The sequence below is a fragment of the Gymnoscopelus microlampas genome (assembly GCF_963454915.1).
Source record: "Gymnoscopelus microlampas genome assembly, chromosome: 22".
Lineage (NCBI taxonomy): Eukaryota > Metazoa > Chordata > Actinopteri > Myctophiformes > Myctophidae > Gymnoscopelus > Gymnoscopelus microlampas.
Window position 1 is genome coordinate 13,230,775 of NC_139959.1, and position 21,449 is coordinate 13,252,223.

The 21,449-nt window shown below is 42.2% G+C and overlaps 1 protein-coding gene across 1 annotated transcript; it reads left to right on the forward strand.

The window, feature by feature from the left end:
* Window positions 1-14: 14 nt before the first annotated feature.
* pan3 (poly(A) specific ribonuclease subunit PAN3) lies at window positions 15-20,631 on the forward strand. The gene is made up of 18 exons (XM_084049127.1): window positions 15-791; window positions 1,941-2,062; window positions 2,789-2,861; window positions 4,082-4,152; window positions 4,614-4,758; window positions 5,911-6,122; window positions 6,258-6,362; window positions 7,441-7,498; window positions 8,408-8,569; window positions 9,225-9,341; window positions 9,979-10,080; window positions 11,327-11,492; window positions 11,807-11,894; window positions 12,073-12,212; window positions 13,263-13,392; window positions 14,445-14,509; window positions 15,698-15,836; window positions 17,942-20,631. Exons 1-18 carry the CDS (start codon window positions 404-406, stop codon window positions 18,080-18,082), a joined length of 2,424 nt encoding a protein of 807 aa, XP_083905253.1. The 5' UTR covers window positions 15-403; the 3' UTR covers window positions 18,083-20,631.
* The last annotated feature ends 818 nt before the right edge of the window (window positions 20,632-21,449 follow it).

Here is a 21,449-nt window from a genome sequence, read left to right on the forward strand (position 1 = left end):
TGCTAGCAGGTCTGTAGCAGGGTAGCAGCCTGCTGTTCTCTGCTCTGTACGGATAGAAAACAACAACAGCGTGAGTTCAGATCTCAACACAACAGGCTACATCGTGAGGCCAGCTGCATGGATAGCGACAACAACGACGACCCAGGATTTCACACACATGCAATGCCATTTCTTCCTCGATAACTCGCATTCTAGCCTTATAATGTGAGTACTATTAGTGTTGTAGCTATTTTTTTGGACCATCTGAAGTCATATTACGGTAATCTAGTTGGTTTAGGAAACCTGTTTTCAAGAAGGGGAGACAGCCAGCCAGCTAGCAGCTAGCTCGCTGGCTATCTGCGCCCCTCTCTATGTGTGAGGGTCTTCCGGAGGCAGCAGCGGCAGCAGCAGCAGCAGCGGTGCCATGAACAGTGGACTCCCAGCTTCAGCTGCTCCGCTCGGGGGTGTCGTCGGGATCGGGATACCACCCAACGTCAAGGTGAAGTTCTGCCGATACTACGCCAAGGACAAGACCTGCTTTTATGGGGACGAGTGTCAGTTCTTGCACGAGGATCCGTCCATGGCGAGCTTGTCGGGGATGCACGGCGGCGGCGGCGGGGGCAGCCCCGTCCCGTTGTCACTGAGCGGGGCCGGGGGACAGGTGGCTCCGGCCGGGTATCCACTCAGCAGCGGTCCAGCAGTGTCCTGTAGCGGGGGTGGAGGAGGCGCGGGAGTCCCCAGTGTCTCCAAGAAGAACGATCAGTCCCTGCAGGGGCCTGCAGGCACGCCTCTAGAGGGACAGTTGTTGACCAGTGAGTATATATATATATATATATACACACATATATGCACAGCCTGTCTTGTTCAAGAAGTGCACCAGGACAAGGCCCCAAACACTGTACGCTCTGCACTGTACTTTTGTGGCCCTGTGGTGTGGGCTTTGTTAAAATCGAGGTCGAGGATTCGAGTGAGGCCTCGGTCTCCTTTCTTTTCCTCCACGAAAGCAACGTGTGATGCATTTACTCGGCATTGTGTGTAAGAATGTGTGTTCGAATGGGACATTTCTGCTTATTATGGGGGACTGGCTCTTTCATCTAAAGTTATGGTTTATTGGCAGCATTCATAGTTGGTGGGCTAGAATGACGATGCCAAGGAGCCGTCAGTGATGTCACCCTCATGCGGAAGTGTTTCTGACTCGACCCCTTTGAACCGCTGATCCACCCCGTCCGGCGACTGGTTGTGACGTCACTGACATATCCTTAATGTTTAGGTGTTAATTTGTTAGCTGTTTTTGCACTAGCCTAACACGAAGAAGGCCCGCAGTGTTTGACAGCTGTGACTGAGGGGGTGAGTGGGCAGAAATTGACCAGCTCCTATTATAGCTAGCTTATAACCAGCTATGGTAGGTGGTTGCTTAAGTTGTTAGCCGCTTGCTTTTGGTTTTCGTAGAGAATGTAGTCGGTTTTAGTTGGAGGAAAAATGTGACCGAGACGAGCTGCAACGTTAATTTGTCTGGAGTGTTGGCTAACCTCAGCTAGCAGCTAAGCTAGTCATGCACAGGGCATTGTTGTTGCTTTGCTTCGACCCGTTCCAATGTAAACATGTGGATATAACATCAACCTAACAACAAGCAGCCACTAACAGTAAACATAGCCTAGTGTGAGCGGGAATATAAAAAATAGACTTAAATAAATATATATACAGTAGACTCGTGTTTTGGATATCATGTCTTTAGTGTAGTGTACCATATGCCTAGTAGTAGCATGCTTTTGCAGCAGAACTGTTTACTCCCTTCCCAATAAGCTCTGTGATTGGCCAGGCAGAAACTCCGTCTAGTTTTGGCATCAGCATTACTATTTTATTGTTTGTTTTGGAGTGGTTTATTGCATGCCAATCATGTTATTCATTCTGGATGTAGGTAGTTGTAGCAGTAGTTAAACTTTGCTTCCTCTCATCCACAGTCCCAGGGATGGAGGGCGGGACCTTAAGTGATGCCAACTTGACCAACTCATACTTCAGCAGCAGCTTTATTGGGGTCAATGGGTTTGGAAGCCCCGCAGAGTCTAAATACTCAATGATGCAGGTACACTAAACACGTTTTTTGAAGTCACATAAAGGGGCCATATCTTGCGTGCCGCCTTGACCTTTATGCCTAAACATTTTAGGCTTTTCTTTGTTTTTTTTACTAATTTGAAAAACATTTTAAAATAGTTCAAATAACCGATCTACAAGCTTACGACATGTCGATGTAGATCGTCTTTTCTCACTATTTAAAAATATTTTTCAAAATAGTAAAAAATGCCCAAAAGCTTAAGAGGTAAAGCAGCACGCAAGATAGGGTCCCCCGTCTACACCAGTGATTCTCAACCTTTTTAATTTCAATGACCCACAATTTGATGTGCATTAGGCCACAGATGCCCATTTGATACAATTTGTATTAGATCTTTTGGACACCAATCTAAGAACATTTTATATTGTTAGTTAGACATGATTTGGACCAATATGCTCTGTCATTTGGTCCAGAATTCCTTTACTGTCTTTGTACTGTAGGTATAGAGATAACGGTAAAACTCTGATCAAAATAGCCATTCTTGTATGTTCTCTAGTTCTAATTACGTGTACATGTAATAATGATGAAGAAGATTAACTATCAGTCATTTAGCTGGGGACACCCTCAAGGACCCCTGGGGGTCTAGGATCCTATGTTGAGAACCACTGGTCTACACATCAATTCGTTTTTTACATTTATAAATCATATTTTATTTGTTTATAATCTGTGACTTGTCTCGCTTGTTCCTGCTATTTCTAGAGAATGACCACCAGCAGTAGTTCTCCCAGTCTCCTCAATGATGGTGCCAAGAACTTCAGCCACAGCGCTCTTGGTAAGAATCATCCGTTTAAGCAGTGGTTCTCAAAGTGGGGTCCCGGGACCCCCAGATGTCCTTGTGGGGCAGGGTTCCTACACAAGTATGAAAAGTCAAAAGCATGGAATTTTATTTGAGTTATCCAGACCTATACAAGTCTGGATAGGTATGGAAAAAAGAAAATATTCTTATAATATCTATATTCTGTTTTCTAAATGATAAAATTCTGAATTTCTAAGAACAAATTGATCATACAAGCAGAGTGTTTTCATGGGGTAACGCGCAACCAAAATCTTTTCCACTTTGTGTGAGAGCGCAGGCCAGAGTGAGAATGATGTCATTAATGGCAAGGTAATGAAGTATATTGCATATGAACGTCCCTTCTATTACTGTAAGTGTAGGGGTTGAAAATATACAGTTATTTCAACGAATTCACATGACGAAAACTGAATAACATCGCACTTATCATTGATCTACAAGCTGTGAGCTTGTAGATCGTCTGTTTTAGCTATGTGACACTGTCTGTGGTTAATTGATTTGTATAAGCTACCACAGTACCTAGTAACAGTTCATTTTAAAACCATTAATATAGACTTAGACTAGGCCCCGGTTCGTGCCGCGCACCCTCTTAGGTGTTGAAGTGTCCCTGAGCAAGACACTTAAACCCAAACTGCTCCCTGGGCAAATATTGCTCTTAATAGTCTTAATAGGATGGGTAAATGCAGAGGACAGTCAGGTATGTGCTCAGAATAGGGATGCCAGGGTTCATGTGGTAATAAGCATCTAGATTTTTGTACAGGAATGTATGGGAATATGGTCTGAAAAATCTACCGCACATTCAAGAAGTCTGGAAAAAGTATGGAATTTTTAAATGGAAATTGTGTAGGAACCCTGGAGGGGGTTCAAGGGGGTCCCTAGCAAAATGAGTTAATATATATAGCATCAAAATCAGTTTAATCACTTTAGCCCTATATACATCGCATATCTTCAAAAAAAATTAACAATTTGGTATATTTTTAAAACATTTTAACAAATATTGTAAGGGGATCCCTGGCACAAAATATTTTCAGTTTGGGTTCTGCCGTTGCGGCCAAGTGGATATCAATTTGGGGGTCCTTGACAAGAAAAAGTTTGAGAACTGCATTAGAGCTTTTCCATGGAGCAGTCTTCATCCATGAAAGACTGTACGTCCAAAAGAGCTCCACTCCTGACCTGAGACCTCCTGTGTCCTTCTGCAGATCCAGTGAACTCTCCGACATCATCACTGTTCAGTGATTTTGGTGCTCTTAGCATATCACAGAGGAGAAAGGTGAGATAATTTTGTCGCTGTCGGGTGGAAACCTCATATGCCCAGTTGCCCACAACCGTTAGTTGCCAAGAAACGGAAAAAAGAACGTGTTGTCCAATGGATCCTATGTAGTTATTTGTCACAAGCTCTTAATACTTTTCATTGGTTCAATATTTATATAGCCCACAGAGAGACCTTAAAAATACTTTAAATAGTGAAAATAGCTGACACATTGCGAGCTTGTTGATCGGCAATTTTTGCTCCTTATGTATGACACTCTTATACAACAAAGTACGGCATTCTTTTTCGAAAAAAAAAGTTTCAATATGGAGATGAAAGGTTTCTGCTCGACAGCAACGATTTGCGGCTTTTGTCTATTATTATTATTATTATTATCTGTTATTATTATTATTATTGTTGAAATGATCTTGTGAGGGAGTTGAATGAAACGTAATTCTTGATTCCAACCTGTGTGTCACCAGACTCCAAACCCAGCAGCCAGTGAGTTTATCCCTAAAGGAGCGCCACGCATGGCCACCATGGCCCAGCCCAGTGTCCCGGCCTTCCCCTCACCTATCTTCCCCCATCCTGGCCTCAGCAGCTCTACAGCTGCTGGCCTGGCCCCAGGTGAGGCTTTTGGATCAGTGCCATCTCATCTGGGGAATACACCCTATTGTTTGTATTATTTTCCACCACTATCACATATTTTTTTTATCTCTTAAGCCTAATTCAGACTAACGGTTTGCAATGAGCCAAGTTAAAACTTGCAACAACTTGTCAACAAAATTCCCTAAACTGTGGTTTGCAGCATTATAACTGGACAGTCCACATCAGAGGTGATGAACTGAGACGATTGCTTTTTCCACAGCAGTTGCTCTTGTCATGTCACGTTAACCTACTTCCATGATGCGTAAACTCCAGCACAACCTTTCGTCCTATAGCTATTTACCTATATATTGTGTATATTCACCTTTATTCATATGATATTGTAGACAACCAACTAGTAATCCTAGCACAGTCCGTCTAGGCTGTGAGATATAAACAGCAGATGGACCTGTCGCCCCTGGGTATAGGAACAAAAACCATAATGTGTGTGAAACATCTGACAGTTTTTCTTGATAAGATATCAATGTGTTTTGGCTTGATGTATTGTTTTCCTAAACACTAAATGGATTAATTGTGTTGTGATTCCATTTGGGACCCCTTTGTCTAATTTTGGAAATGCATCCCCACAGGATATGGGAATGTAACTGTTACAAGAGCAACAAATATACAGAACAATCACAATCTGGTATGATACCTTATGAAACCGGCATCAGCCAACCGACGGCGGTATTTCATGCCGCTTGCATTTTTCTCTGAAACTTTCTAACACGGTTCTACTCGTCACAAATCTTTGGTCTGAACTAAATTCACCAGATTATACTGTAATAATCTACTCTGCTCTTGAAACAACAGCAGAGCTCTTTGATTGGTCAATCACTTTCATGAGTGTTATGTTTTTCTTTTTTTATGGTGGTGCCCAGTGTATGCTGTATCTTCTATGTTATTATTTTGTTTTTTTTGATAGGGATTTATTGGACAGGATGTCGTAGAGAGAGACATGGAAGAGCAGATAGATGCGTATATAGGCGAGACATGATAAGAGCCAGAATCAAACTCAGGTCCTCGTGACTCGCAAGGAGTATGTGGTCGGTGCACTAACTGGCCACACCACCAGGCAGACCCATGTTGCATTCTGGGTTTCTGAATAATATTTATTTTTCACCCCAACTTTAGGAATGTCTCTCTCTGCTGGCTCTTCTCCTCTCCATTCTCCCAAAATCACACCCCACACCTCACCTGCCCCTCGCCGTCGCAGCCACACCCCCAACCCTGCCAACTACATGGTGCCCACCACTTCAGCTGAAGCCCACATTATCCAGAAGGAGACTGTGGGTGGGACCACCTACTTCTACACCGACAACACCCCTGCACCCATGGCCGGGATGGTACGTGCTGTTCGAAATGTACTGCGGTACTTTCCCGGAAACACGGAGCATCTGGTTGAAAACCAGCAAGTCATGAACAGAAAGCATTTAATTTACTCATAAATAGGAAGTTGTCTTCTGCTGTTTTCATCACAGGTGTTTCCTACCTACCACATCTATCCCCCTACCGCGCCTCATGTGGCCTACATGCAGCCTAAAGCCAATGCCCCATCCTTCTTCATGGCTGATGAACTCCGACAGGTATCACTCACTACTACCACTTCTTTGCTTTTCATCTTTTACCCTTGTATTTCTTTCTTTCTATCTGACATGGCTTGCACAAATTTGCAAGGCTTGCACAAATTTCACATTTATCTTTTTGCGGAGCGTGGCAATTCAAATGTCTTATTTGGTCAGATGTTGCACCTTTCCCATGTCTCCTCACCAATAACCAGAGCATTGCACAACCCATCTCCCCAGCCATCAGCCTAACGGAGGCACAGTAGAATCACAGAGGCCATTACGTACCATTTCATATATGGTACCGATAAGCACAATGAGCAACAAATACATTAAGAATATGGTAAAATCTAGCCTGGTAAAGCCCCTCCCTCCGGAAAATCTCATTTCCATTTGATTTCAGGAGTGAGTCTGGCCTGAAGGCTTATCTGGGCGTTTCTTGCCTGTTCACCAAATGGATACGAATGCAGCCGACCAAAATGGAACGGCAGCCATTGTTTTCTGTGCGTTGTTTTTTTACTTTCGGTTTTAAAACTTTGAAATGCTCTCAAACTTATTTTTTGAGGCACGGAATTTACTTTTAAGATATCGTTTTGATAGAATTTAGTTGTTTAACTTCATATATGTGGTCAATTAATCATGACAGAGCCTATTTAAAAATAAAAATTCAGAGAACCGGCAGGGGCGGGCAGTGACACGCATGTATCCGAATAAGGCAACCTCTTTTGGGCATGGCCGTCTCAAAAGTCCTGTTGCGTCACTTTAGTCTGGAGGTGGTAAAAATGCACTGCTGATTGGCTGAAGGGGAACACTGCTGATTGGCTGAAGGGGTTGTCAGTCAACGGTATTACTCCCGCCCAACTCCAGCCCACAGCCAAAAACACACAGGTTCTCATGCCAGACTCCTTCCTGAAATCAAATGGAAATTAGATTTTCCGGAGGGAGGGGCTTTACCAGGGTAAAATCATCCTTTACGACCAAAAATCATCATTACCAATAATTGTGATTACAATATTAAGTAATGTAATCAGGATTATAATTAAAATAATTATCGGGCAGCCCTAATCTGATGTCATATCCTCTGGCTTTCCCCCTCCAGGAGCTGGTAAACAGACATCTGATGACAATGGCCCAGATTGACCAATCAGAGAACCAAGGTAAAATATTTCAACTTCGCTGTGATCAGATAATTGTTACATGTTGCTGTCGGGCAGAAATATTGTATCTCCATATTTCAACTTTAAATACAGTATGAAGGGATTGCATGATGCATACAAGCACATGGTGGGGTGTGACATTGTAGTGGGTTTTGTATGTAACACACACCTGGGCTTGCAACCCTGCCCACAAAACACCTTGTTCTATATGTTTACTGGTACTGTATATATTCCTGAGATGTGACTGATTATGTAATTGTGACAGTGGCCGTGATCTTGACGTATGACCTTTTCGACCCAAAAGTAAAAATCTATTCTGGGCAGCTTACTGATCATTCCCATTTCCCAGTTTCACTTCTGTTCTTGAGTTGTTGTTTTTCATGCATGTGGGCAAGGTTATAAAATGGATACTTTTCATCAATATACAACAGAATTTTTGACCAGGGGTTCTGCACAACACTATATTAACTTGTTTAAGAGGTTTGAAATGTGTTTCCCTCGACCGATACTCATACTCGTATGTTGTGGGGTTGGTTTCTTACTTCCGACAGTTGACATGTGTTGTGACTGTGAGGTGCTTGTGGTCTTTGTGGGTCTTCCCCCCAGTCTGAAGGGACACACACATCCTGAATCTTGTTTTGATCAGTCCATGATAGTTCATGTGGAGGTTTGGTGCCATGTTTCACTCACACACACAGATGAACTGTCAAGGTTAGGTTGTCAGCACTGACAAAACAAGGCTTGGACATGCCTATTTTGGTTATTAGTGAGCTATACAGCATGGGTCACAGGAGAAACCTAGTTACAGGCTTTTTATATTGTGCATGAGTTTGTGGATTTGCTTGTCTATTCTGAGCTTGTGTGCACGCATGCTTGCATTTGCCTTCTAACTGCCAGTGTGTTTGGCAGGTGTTCCGACTGAGGTGGACAGCTACCACAGCCTGTTCCCCCTGGAGGCCGTCCCCCCGCCCAACCGCATGCAGAAGACCAGCAATTTCAGCTACATCACTTCCTGTTACAAGGCGGTCAACAGCAAGGATGACCTACCTTACTGCCTGAGGAGGATACATGGTGAGATGTGATGGTGTGATGTGGGCCATGTTGAAAAGGTATATCCCTGCCCAGAGGTGGTGTGGGGAACGGGACCTGTCTCTGCAACATCCTGTTGATGTTTCCCTTCTGATGCAGTGTTGAATCGCACAAAACCCCTACACAGTAATTTGTGTAAAATGTTAAATTATGTCCATGTTTATGTGGAGATTTTACAAATGAAACCAAAATGGACCTGTAAGCATCCATTTGATTCCATTTGTACACACCTAAATTAGGCTAATACTAAGGATTTTACTGTTTTGTTAGTCAACTTTAATCCTTCTTGCTGTGTAAGTAAATACAAAGTGGGCTGCCTGCTCTCTAAATGATTATAATTATTTCCATGCATCCTTTCTTTATTTATTAGTAATGTGCATCACTGAATATGGTTTGTTCTCTTTCTTTTAGATTTAGTTTTGGCAATTTTATGCGTTATTTCAGACAGAAGAGTGTAGAGAGATAGGAACCCAAGGGCAGGGAGAGAAAGAGCAAGAGAGAGGACAGACATGCAAGACAAGACGGGGGTTGGATTCAAACCCGGGTCGTCAGGCTCACAAAGAGCATATCGTCTGTGCACCCACTGCCTGAGCCACCCTTTTTTTGTTTTTGTTTTGATATGCCTCTGTGTGTCCAGGGTTCCGTCTGGTGAACACCAAGTGCATGATGCTGGTGGACATGTGGAAGAAGATTCAGCACTCCAACTCCGTCACACTGAGGGAGGTCTTTACCACCAAGGCCTTTGGAGATCATTGTGAGTGTGTGTGCTGTATATCTGTGACTTTGCCGTAATTGCGGTTGTGTTATTTTCTTTCTCTAGATATAATCCAGTAGTTATGTTGGAACCTGTGTGTATCAGGGCTTTAAAAAAGATCATTGTGATATGAATTGCCACAATAAATATATTGACCTGTAATATTAAAACAGCTGAGATACATAAAGCCTGAAAGTTGAGATGGTGAAGTAATAGGCCTTTTCTTTATTTTTATTCTTTTACAAAAATGACAGGCGTGCACGCACAGTATGTCAGTCGGTTTTCTTTATTATTGTTTACCAATAACATGCACCAGATGCAGTTCTTTGAACGTTGTCCGGCTTCTTTAAAACGTGAAGCACAAATTCTATCCTGTATTCAAATATTAAAAATAAATGAACATTTGAATTTAAAAAGCTGAATAATAGTTTAAATGCAAATTCTCGCACTGGGCCCCGGTAATCAGTGTTGGGCTTAGGAGTTACTCAGGAAGAGTGATAAGATACTAGTTACTTATTACTAATATTACGTTACTTATTACTTTGTATCAATATTAAGAAGTTATATTACTTTTCTGGATTCTGTGCATGGTTTGCAAACTGACAAACAATGGCTTGGTTGTGTTTTTTCCCCCCAGCGTTGGTGTTCTCCTATGACTTCCATGCGGGTGCAGAGACCATGTTCAGCAGACACTTCAACGACCCCACAGCAGACTCCTACTTCACCAAGAGGAAGTGGGGTCAGTTGGGCTTCTCATTCTCTTGGTCTCCATCTCTGCTTATCTGTCTCTCAATCTCATATCTCTCAAACCATCTTCTCACATACACTTGCGCATTCACACCCTTATAGATCACCGCCTTCTCATCATCTGCTACAGTTCACACTTCTTTATTTTGTGAAGAACTGACTGCTTATTAATCTGCCTACGCGCAGAAAATGTACTGTGCGGAGTGGTTCAATTTGTGATTGTTCTTGTTGTCAGCCTTGAGCATATGGGTCTGCTTTTTGCCACTTGATGCACACTCAACTTTTAAAGTTCAAACATTTTATAATGTAGAAGCCTGACAAAGCTTGTTTCTCAAAACACCACGTCACTGCATTAGTGGTAATCCTCTTTAATGGGAGCTATTTGGTGTGCGAAATCGATCTAATCTATATTCTCTAACATGGCCATTGCAGCGAATACATCTTTTTACCCAAGATGTTAAATGTATGTGTGTCTGCTTGCAGATTCATTTTTATTGTGTGTGTGTGTGTGTGTGTGTTTGTGCTTGGATTCTGCATGTCGCTCTGGTCTGGCAGTTGGCTTTTGTTACTATGTCGAAGAGGGAGCAAGCGAGACGAGAGCAGTTGAGAGGAAATTGTGGCTGAAAGTGATCCTGTGACAGGTGGTGTACACTGTACAGCCTACCTGCCAGGAACACGGTCAGAGGAAGCAAAACCTTTCAGACCTGCTCTGGCCTTATCACAATGAACGGCTAGAAACTCTTGTCTCAGAGAAAGCAGTAGTGTAAAACCACAGCATAGGAATTGTAGCATATTTTTGTCCTTTGCCCTTTTGGGCTCTGTGATGCCTTCTAAAAATACCCAAACAACACTAACTCAGCCAGAAAAAGAATAAAAACTAAAATCGTCGTTGTATTGCTTTTTTGTTAATGTTTTTAGTGGGAATTCTATATTCTATTCTGCAGTACACGTTCTGTGTTGCCAATACAAGTCCTCCAAATCAACTCTGCAGTATGACTGATGTATTTTCAGTGAAATGCACATGGTTAATAGGGGCGTAATGTCTAGGTTTTCTACTAAGTAAAACTATTCTTATTATACCGTGTGTTTTGTCTTTTTTAAATTATCTATGGTGGTGGTTCTTGCACACGATAGCATGTAATGTCACCATGATAATGACCGAAAGTCTTATCTTCCATTCCTGCCATCTAAAACTCAATTGATCTGATGTGTTGTGCGTGTGTACCTGTGTACTGTAGGACAACATGAGCCTCCGCCGCCTCGGCAACACGCAGGTTTGCTCCCAGAATCTCTGATATGGGCCTACATTGTCCAGCTGAGCTCAGCCTTGCGCACCATTCACACTGCTGGCCTGGCCTGCCGAGTCATGGACCCCAGCAAGATTGTCATCACTGGCAAGACCAGGTACACCGCATGTACAGTATATACTATGTAAACACAACCACACACACGCGCACACGCATACTTTTGAGCAGGGTATTTATAAACATATGTGTTTTTTCTGAAAAGCAGCATGGGTTTCTGTAAGTTGCACGCAAGGCACTGGTGTTTACAGCGTTCATGGTAAATAAACTGAAAGCAGAAGAAAGTTCATTACAGGCTTCCTGCATTTTTTTATTTTTTCCAGAGAAGCTTCATATGTGTAGAAGTTAAAACCATGCATCCACAAGCAAGAGATATGTGCATGCACACACTGACTGATATTACTCTCTCTGCAGGTTACGAGTGAACTGTGTCGGAGTGTTTGATGTCTTAACGTTTGACAACAGTCAGACTAATCACCTTGCCCTTATGCCACAGTACCAGGTACTTTATGTAGTTTTCACATATCTGTTTTCATGTGTGGCTACTGATGTTTGCAATCATGGCTTGCTCAAAAATATAGATTTATGAGTCTAATCATTTGGATCACAAGAACGTAAGCATGTGGTAGACCAGGCTTTCTTACCACTTTGCGTTGTGTGTGTGTGCGTGTCTTGTGCAGCAAGCAGACCTAATCTCCCTGGGCAAGGTGGTGCTGGCATTGGCATGCAACTCCCTTGCTGGCATTCAAAGGGAGAATCTGCAGAAGGCCATGGAGCTTGTGTCAATCAACTACTCGTCAGACCTCAAGAACCTCATCTTGTAAGAACAGTATGCCCCATGTCTTGGCACGCAATGCAATCTGTTAATGTGAGGCGAAAATTAGGCCTTTTTGAAAAATGTAGGGTGCACAAAACGTTTGACACTGACCAGTCCAACAGTTTCTAGATTAGCTCTGGAATCACGCACAGACAGATTGGCAGATATGAAAACATGCATGAAAAATAAGCTCCGTCCCTGACCTAAAGCCTGGTGGAGATGTTGGGTGAACAGCGAAAGCGAATTTATCTCCCCAATTATGGTTATAATCTTTAAGCTGGGGGGGTCCTGGTGGCTCAGCCAGTTGGTTGCAAAAAAAAACATTTTTATAGACATGCCTCAGTCAACAAACATGTCATGTCAGGGGAAAAAAAGATGGTACGGATCAACAAAAAATGACTAGTTCAAGCTAGAATACATATGCTAATTCTATATGCTCACAGACAAATGTTCAACCTCTAGTATAAATAAAACTTACAGGTACAGTACGTTTTCCAGTACATTCGTTTCATATTTTCACTTTCCATGTTTCTAGTTCAACAAGTTCAAAGTTGTTCATTTACTTGGACCAGGCAGCAAGTTCAAATCATTCAAGGAAAATCTCTTTAAAGCAGTTCTGTTCTTTTCACACATGAAATAAAGCATAGAAACATGGATAAAAAAAAGAGTCAGAAATCATGTAGTGCAAGTGACAAAATTAATTTCCCTCCTGTTAAAAGATGCAATCCCTGGCTCGCTGAATCAAGATGGCAGAGATAAATTAACAGGCCTACTCAGATTATGGTGGATACATGCCCAGACAACCCTCCAATTATCTGACTAATACTGCTTTAGAACTGCAGCGTGAATACTCCCTACTAAGTGTATAATGAAATGAATATAATTAGTGGAAAATCGCCACGGTCCAAGTATTCTAATCACATTTGAGAGTTTTAAGTGCCAGTGTTCTGTTAATGTCAAATTTACTGGCGAGGTTTAAGCTGGAGGCCATGTGAGAACATAACAGTTGATAAACACACGCGTACACAGACCTTATCATTATCGTGTGTGCAGGTACCTGCTGACTGAGCAGTCTCGGCTGCGCAGCGTCAATGACATAATGCCTATGATCGGAGCCAGGTTCTACACACAACTGGACGCATCGCAGATGAGGAACGATGTCATTGAAGAGGACCTGGCCAAGGTATACGAATGCATATCCCCGCACAAACAATAACATGGATGCACACACAAAAGGGGATGTTGCGATGCATGCAATTCTCATGTGTTGGGTGTAACGTTCGCTCTGCAAAATTGTGAAAAATGGGAAGAAATTAATTATGGGTATAGCTGTGGGTGTGAGCACACAGGATGTTGTGCTGTGTACTTAGGGCACTGCTGACACCACCATCTCTATTTCTGTTTTTAGAGCTTAAATGTGTGAAAACACGGCTCCTCTGTTAGTGTATCTTCTTGTTCGCATCCCTCTTTGACTCATCCGCAACCCACCAGCATGTGCAACTCAAACACATGAAGCTGAATTCAATTGGCACCCATACTCCTTGACGGTACCAAGACATCATCGCCCTTCTTTACCAAGAATGAAACGACTAACAACGAAATACATAATGCCAAAATTGCAGTTATACGATGAAGGGTTATAAGCTAAATAAGCAACTGATCCAGACCTCAAGAGTCATCGGCCCAAATAATGTCTGTGGTCTGCGGCTATCTTTGCTAGTGAGCAGAGTGGTGATGTTTCCTGTTTGTGTTTAGCTGACTTTTTTTTTTCGTATCTAAAATCATTCTGGGTGCATGCCCACAGAATATCTGCACTGTTTGTGCCTATTAATCATGATGGGTTTTTTCATTTAATTATGTCTGAATGACAAAATTCAGCTGGGCTTCTGTGATTTTATGTTTTTTGCATCAACTCCTTCCCAACTGGTATTTAGGTGTGTAGAGAGCAAGGGGCCATGTATTCTGTATGTACTGTAACATGACTGCATCTCATTCATTTCTAGACCTACAGCAAATTCAATCATACTTTCTATCAAAGATGATCCCAACCAAAACAGATGAAAAGCTTTCAAGCTATTTATTTAGCACCAACCTAAAGTAACATTCCTCTTAAATCATTTATAATATATGTTGGGAAGAGAATATAGATATAGATATAGATTTGGAATAGCATCATTCAAGCTCAGACTATAAGAGGAATGCACAAATATGTAATGAAATTATGTCTATTTGCAGGAAGTGCAAAATGGCCGTCTCTTCCGCCTTTTGGCCAAACTGGGCACCATCAACGAGAGGCCAGAGTAAGTTGTACTTAACTAAAGATTTGGGTTGTCCCGATCAAGTTTCTTTGCTCGAGTTATGAGTAATCAATATCCAGGGTTATTAACACATCGGGTGCCAAACACGGTCTGAACCGTGTGTTTACATAGTGGCGGTTCCGAAGCTTCGGTGCCGAACACGGTCTGAACCGTGATTTCAGTCTTTTTGTTTTTTTAGTTTATCTCCGCGCGGGCGGGGCTAGAGCAGCTCTGGGAGCACCCATTGTAATCCTGCGAAGGAAGTGCCAGATCGCTCACCGGAAACATTTTTTTTTCCCCCATCCGCTTCCTGTCTATTTCCTACTTTGAAACGCCTATATCTCCGAATCTGTTTCCTGTGGGGAAAACCGGTCATGCGCGATGCGCGATCCCCCCCCGTTGTAACCCGCGAGGGGAATGTTATGGTTCCAGGCTGTAGTCAGGCTCATGGCAGAACATGAATCGATGCTTTTTTTTGCGTGGAATTGCTTGTAACGCACGCGGAAACTTTAAACAGCAAAGCGCAGTCAATGGGGAGAATGCTGGCACCCACGGTAAGTTGTTATGAAAAAATGCTGGCACCCGATGTGTTAAAAAGTCTAAACCGGTATTAAATCAATTTAACCAACATTAAGCCTTAAAAGGTATTGAAAATTGTGAAATGTGAATTTCTGCACAGCTTGTTTATCACATTTCCCTGAATGTTTGCAGCTTTGCATTGCCATTGCTATGACTTTTGATGAGATTGCAGATTACATTTAACATTGGCTCATTTTGATGTTCAAAAGTTTCCACTCACAGTTATATTAAAAAGGGTTTGAAAAGTCACGTTTCAACACATCGTGAGCGTGCCGTGTAGATCAGCTACTTTCGTGGTAGGACGCCAGCACACAACTAAGTATAAATCAGGTGTAATACTGGAAAAGGCGATTTTGGCTGGAATTAAAATATCTCCACATTGCAGACACTTTATTGTAAATGCATGTTTCTGCCTCGCAGCCTCAAGTTGTGGACAATGTCCGTTTGTGGCCCCTACATGACAGCTTAAGAACTGGGCTTCTACCATACCAATCAAATATGCCATGATCAGCTCCGAAACTAATCATTCAGATCGGATAGGGACATGCCTTCTAAAAAGTGATTCTACTACTGTGTACCGTGAGAATAATTCACCAACTGTGTTTGGTGTAGATTTCAGAAGGACCCAACGTGGTCGGAGACAGGCGACCGATACCTGTTGAAGCTGTTCCGGGACCACATCTTCCACCAAGTGACAGAAGCTGGGACCCCCTGGATTGACCTCAGCCATATCGTCTCCTGCCTCAACAAAGTCAGTCACGCAAACACACACACACACACACACACATGTTCTTTTCACTTGCATTCTTCAATTCTGTCTCTGTTTGTCTCTGATGCCTGATGTATACTTTGTGTCAACAAGCTCACAACGTGTCACTCCACGACTTGTGAGTTTGTAGAGCTGCTATTTTCAGTGCGTGACACTCACACGCAACTAGTATAAAGCAGGACTTAGTCTGCCTAACCCTCAACAACATCCACATTAGGCATGCTAATTTTTGGTTATTGTCATAGATCAATTAGTTATGTAATTTCATCAAATATGTCCATTTCGATCTGTCATTTTTGCAACGGCCTATTCTCGCAACATCTGCTTTATACTGCACATGCACTGGCCATAACATACATGCAGCGTAGAATATGTTTGTATATGATCTCTTGCACATACTGTACATTAATACCAGCTCATGACGTTTGCATTAAGATTATGTTATCAAATCTCTGTTAGAAGTTTACAATAGAGCACCAAAGTCTGACGTAATTTACGCATGCTACCTGGGTCACGCCCCCCCCCCCCCCCATTCTGAATTCCCATAGACGTGTTTAATATCGCATCATATAAGAACTGCTTAGAGAAATTACTTCCGTGACCCAGGGGATAAACAAGTGACGTCAGGACTTCGGCACTCTATATACTATCCACAAGACTTGCAGGGTTTTCTGCAAGTTAAAATGTATCCCATGTATTTGGAGATATTTAACCGAATCACAATAATTATATTCCTCCAAATTGGTTTCAGTGAAATCTGACTGATTTCAAGTTGAGCAGGTCAGAATTAGTCATGCTTAATATGAGTAGATGGTCCTCTCTGTTGAACTTCCTTTTTTTAAATGTATTATGAATGCTAGTTCTTTTCACCTTCCCACTTAACCCATTCAATCCGGGAACGCATCTGTGTCATTTTAGATTTTAGCCATAACCATTATTTTATACTTTGGCTATTGAAAACTAGCAGATATACAAGCTCGTCGCATCTCTAGAGCTTGTAGATCTAGAGCTTCTAGAATCCTAACAGTATGTTCAGAGTTAAAAATGTTCTCTTCAAAACATTTATATATTCAAAAAATAGAAGATCTACAAGCTCAGAGTGCCGTGCTATAAGCTTGTATATCTGCCATTTCTTTATAGACCATCAAGAAATCTTAAAATGATACAGATGCGTTCCCGGTCTTAACCCATTAAGACCTGGAACTGTGTCATTTTTAGATTTGAGCTAAAAGCATTATTTTACACTTTGCTATTCAAAAATAGCAGATATACAGTACAAGCTCATAGCGCGGCACCGAGTGCCGCGCTATGAGCTTGTAGATCTGCTATTTTTGAAAATTCGTGAAAATATGTGCAAATCTTTGAATATATATATATTTTTAAAGCGAACATTTTTAACTCAAATGTTTGCTTCTGGGGGTCCCTGGAACAAAATATTTTGATGGGGGTCCGTGGCCAAATACATATAATTTTGGGGGTCCTTGACATGAAAAAGATTGAGCACCACTGATATAGAAACATACGTTTTTCAGAAAACTGTTGGGATTTAGGAGACATGTAGAATCGGCTTCAGGTTTCAATGGGTTAACACATTGACTGCCTGAATTATTTTCACTGCCTATTGTTATTCATGCCAGAGATTTTTCAATGGAAAAAAAAAAAGTACTCAGGAGCCGAGATACAAAATTTTAAAGTTTTAAGTTAACAAGGAAGTGGATGAGAGTAAAGATCTTCGAAAATTCATATCTCCTTGGTCTTTGGGTCAAATTTAAAAAAAAAAAAGTTAAAAAAAAAAAAACAACTTTTTTTTTTTTTTTTTAATTTTTTTTTTTTACTAAAAACGAGTTAACTCGTTTTTAGCAGATCTTGGCACTCAAGTGATGAAAAGCTAAAAACGAGTTAATTCGTTTTAGGCATTCAATGTGTTAATGGATTAAACACCGTCCCGCCCTAACATGGTTCCTCCTTTCTGTCACAACTTCTTTTGGTTGTTTCTAGCCATGACAGATGTTTTTTATTAATTTACAAATCTCCCATTGTGTGTGTGTGTGTGTGTGTGTGTGTGTGTGTTGTGTGCACATGGTCAGCTGGACGCGGGCGTGCCTGAGAAAATCAACTTGGTGTCGCGGGACGAGAAGAGTGTCCTGGTGGTGACTTACTCGGACCTGAAGCGTTGCTTCGACAGTACCTTCCAGGAGCTGCAGTCTGCTGCTAACGGCCCTCTGTAGCGCCCCCCCTCCCACCCATACCCTCACCCCCACCACCCTCTTCGGGCCCAGCGGTGGGACTGCTCGGACCCGGAGCACACTATTGCACTACAGCGGAGGACCAGGCTCAAAGAGATGACATCATCAGCGTGACACGGGCAAAGAGGGCAGGGCTTGCTGAACCTCAGTCACATACACTGGCCCTGTCCACCAGGATGGCTTTTCTAAATTGTATTTTTTTAGTTTTCTTAAAATCCCGCAGCTGCAAATTTGAAAAGAAGAAAAAAACAAACAAACAAAAAAAAACACGGAAGCTGTGACAAACGAGGATGATGACATTTTTTTAGATTTGGGGAACAAAACATGAGATACAAACCATGTGGTTTTGAACTTTTTCCTGCTTTTACTGTTTATTTCTACATTTGGGGGTAATTTTTTTCTGAGGAGGATGCACTAAGATTTTAATTCTTTTGTTTCTTTTTTTTATTTTTATGAATTTGTGTGAGTGGCCTACAGGGTGTACAGAGGGAGCTAAAGTCACACACAAACACACACACACAAAGACACACGGACATAAAAGCGATGGCAGACTAAGAATTAAGACAAAAAGAAAATCCAGCTTTCTATTGCATCTCTCGTCCTGCTGGAGACCACATCCCTTCATACCGACGCACTAAGATGGGACACACCACTCCAGGCTTTCATAGAGGGGAGGGATATAACCCATTTCTGAAATGGCCTTGGTTGTTGGTCCCACCCCTCCCTCAGAAAGGACAAACCACTTGGGTGATGGCTCTCATGGATTCAGGCGGTCAAGGGTTGTGGAGCATTAGGCCAAATGTGTAAGGGTGGAGGTTCACCAGGGATTTGGGATGGGACATTTAAACTGTGTGGTTTCTGTTGGCACTGAAGAAGGGGTGTCTTCTCCGTTTTCCCGACACTGTGTACCAAGTCTTTGTTACATATGCAGAGTCACGCAGCAACCACAGTTATTGGTTTCATGGACACTGTTGTGGAAATTGTAACAAACTGTTGGGGATGGGTAATGTCAGTCCAGCACTAGGGTGTAGCCCATGGATTGGGCTCCTCTTGAGGTGGAGCCACAGCTGCCTCTTTGTGGAATGTCCTTATTTTGTTCTCCTGTCTCCCCATCTTTCTCTCTACTCTCTATCTCTCTCCCTCCCCCCATCCCAAGCTTCCCTTCCACTCAAGGGGTCCGGGCCCCTCTACATTTGAGAATAAGTTATGCTTTTTGTGATGAATTTCTTGCTGGTTTTCCTCTTTTTGCTCAACTGTTGTGCAGGGATGCATGATGGGATGTGGGAGTGCAATTTGTTTTGCCTCGATACAACTTTATTCTGTGGACCAATCTCAGCAGGGGTTGGGGCGGTTTGGGGAAGGGGGAGGGGGGATAGTGGGCAGAAATAGGAACAGAGCGACAATGATTTGTTTTATTTGACTTTTAAGATCATGAGACACAAAATGTGCTTGAGACGAAGCAGTGACATGACAGAGCTCCTGGAGTTCCCCGTGGTGGTTTCGAGGTCCGGGGGAAAACGGGCTCTGGTCATTGTGTTCACTCGGATGGCTTGGATTTCTCTCAGGATGACGGACAGCTGGAGGGGCCCAATGATTGAATGTGTTTGGCCGTCATTGGTTGCCCTCTTTCCAGTCAGATGGATGAGCTACGGTGGAGTGGGCGGGACATCTTCAAATGATGGGGAGGGGGGGGGGGGGGTGAAGGTAATATGATCATGTTGTAAGGGATGGTGAGTTGCCCTTAAGCACAGTCCCACATTCAGAGTACATTTTACCTTGTGGTCAGGGCAGGTATTTCTTTTCATTAACATCAGCAGCCCAGACCGGGCAGTAAAATGTTGCAGTAGTGCGTTCGAAAGTGAACACACTCCAATACCTGCTGTGTCCAGACAGAAAAGAATACAAGCTATGCCAAATTGCTTTTGTTTATTCCTCCCTATGGGCTCCACTTGTCTTTTTCTGTTTTAGTCATTGGAAGTTGTGGTGTCAGGCCTTTTAACCTATAGGACAAAAACGGTCAAAAGGACAGACTATGTTCTCTCAAATACGTTTGAAAGAGACAATGGGATATTTGAACATTTGAGGAACAGGTTTTGCCTACAGTTGGCAATTTTGTTAACCTGCATTAAATGTGCAGGAGAAATCAGTGGTCTGTACTTAAGGGCAACCCGCCTGCAGGGAGCTGCCTAATGTTAGATCATGTACTACATCTTCTGTTTTAGTGAAATGAACAGACAAAAAAAACATTTTTGGTGAATGTGGTGCTTTAGAATACCCTCAAACACACAGACTTGCAGACGACACACACAAACACACACGCACCTCTACTCAGTCCACACACTTATCAGTGCTCATGTCACCATTTTCCACTTCATAACGCACACTCCAGTGACATTAGTGGTTACCTTCTACCCCACGTCCGCACACACACCTACAATCACCATCTTAGTATGTTTTAAGCCCTTCTTGTGTTCATTGTCTCAAATTTTGCAATATTTGTGTGTACAGCAGTATTTTAATAAAGAATACCAAAAATGAACGATAGGGTTTATTTCTTGGTAATTGTGTATAATACTACCCAAATCCCCACCACCTCTTTTATTGGAACATTTTAGTGTTTTACCCACATACGGACAGCAAAATAATTCCCAGGGAGAGATTTCTGAATTATTTTCACTACATTTTTCTTGCATTTACCAAAAATTAGCTTGATTAATGCCAATAACTTCAATTGAATACAAGCAGATTTTGTTAAAATGTTAAGTCAATCAGGGCTCACACTTTTTAAACTTGATTTTTTTAAAGGTGGTAAGTGATGTTCTTGTTAAAATTAGTGTTAAATAGCTCTATATTCTGATAGTACTCATTGCTATAGAATGTTTGTTAAATCTCTTTGTAGAGTCTCCCTGTCTTTATAGCTCTTAAGTAAACACAAAATGCATTTTTAAGTGAAATTGAAAGTTATGACAAAGAAATTAGAAGACAAAATTGGAACTGGAAAACTATGAAAAATTAAGCTGATAAACACATCGGGACTCTCCTGATTGGCTGACACTGGCAACCCACCTTAAAATGTGTTTTCTGTTTATTAAAGAGCTGGGGCATATTACACGAAAGGAGAATTAAATAGGCCTGGATTTAAGTCAAATCCAGGTTTGACAAAGTCTGGTCCATACAGCCTGGTTTATTCCGTTCCATGAACGCCAAGCCAGGCTGAAAAAAAGCGACTTTGTCGAGCTAGACCTTGTCAAGCCAGGCTGTGTCGAGCCAAGATGGTAAAGCCAGGCTTCACGTATTCGTATTCCTATAAAAGACCATGAAAGTCGGTAGCAGAATCCTTGAACTTGAC